This window comes from Trypanosoma theileri (genome assembly GCF_002087225.1).
Source record: "Trypanosoma theileri isolate Edinburgh chromosome Unknown TM35_Tth_140_V1, whole genome shotgun sequence".
NCBI classification, from domain to species: domain Eukaryota; phylum Euglenozoa; class Kinetoplastea; order Trypanosomatida; family Trypanosomatidae; genus Trypanosoma; species Trypanosoma theileri.
Genome location: NW_021639982.1, coordinates 7,410 through 8,324, shown reverse-complemented (window position 1 = coordinate 8,324; position 915 = coordinate 7,410). Strand labels below are relative to the sequence as shown.

General features: G+C 47.7%; 1 protein-coding gene across 1 annotated transcript; it reads right to left on the bottom strand.

Annotated features, from left to right (window-relative positions):
* Positions 1-108: 108 nt before the first annotated feature.
* On the bottom strand, positions 109-909 carry TM35_001401010 (uncharacterized protein; the record flags this gene model as incomplete). The annotated part of the gene is made up of 1 exon (XM_029031887.1): positions 109-909. One exon carries the CDS (start codon positions 907-909, stop codon positions 109-111), a length of 801 nt encoding a protein of 266 aa, XP_028876820.1.
* Between the last annotated feature and the right edge of the window lie 6 nt (positions 910-915).

The following is a 915-nucleotide window of genomic DNA, read 5'->3' as shown; positions in this document are numbered from 1 at the left end:
AAGCTGGTAAACAGATTATTAATTTCATTCACCCATGGGGGATGTACGCAAATATGATTATGTTAGTATAACCATTATTATTATTTGCCCTCAGATGAGTCCCACCGTTCAGTACACAGTAACGGAGACCAACACAGCCACAATCAGTAGCGGTGCTGCAGTGCGCATCCAGAAAGAACTCATACTACTGCTGTCAACAACATTAGCCTTATTCTGAACTGTGGGGGCGATGGTGCTGCTCTGTGGGTCAGTTACAGGAGATGGAATGGTGGTGGTTGATTCCTCGTTGACAGTGTTCTCGGTGCTCGGCGGAGTAATGGCATTGGTTTCTTGTGAATCTGGTGCAGCAGACGCACTTGCCTGTGCAGAAGAATGCTGGGTACGATTAGAGGTGGCAGGTGTACTGTTATCACCTGTTTTATCAGATGCCCCTTGATCACCATCACCAGCACCATTAGACCCAGGACTTTGGCGTTGCGGTGTAGTTGCACTTGTATCTGGTTTTTGTTGTGCAGCCTCAGTACTACTGCCAGCAACTTCTGATGCACCACCTTGCGGTTCATTTACGCTCACTTCTCCTTCCATGGTTCTATCACCCTGAGGTCTACTGGCCACTTCAACTGCAGCTGCAACAGGAGTGTCTCTTCCCTCAGGACGTTTTTCTTGCGGAGATGATGAAGCAGTCTTGTTAATGAATCCCAACTCCTTACAAGTTTTTCCCCCATACGTATCAGAGCTGTCCTTCATACACTTGCCATATTTCTTGCTTGTGTACACGAGAAAGTCTTCAAATTCACTAGCCATCACCGCCTTTGGTTGTCCAGCATTAACAGTAGTAGCAGGATCCGCCATGGTATACCCGCAGGCACAGCACAGCACAACGGCCAACACACACATCACACGGCACATTATCAT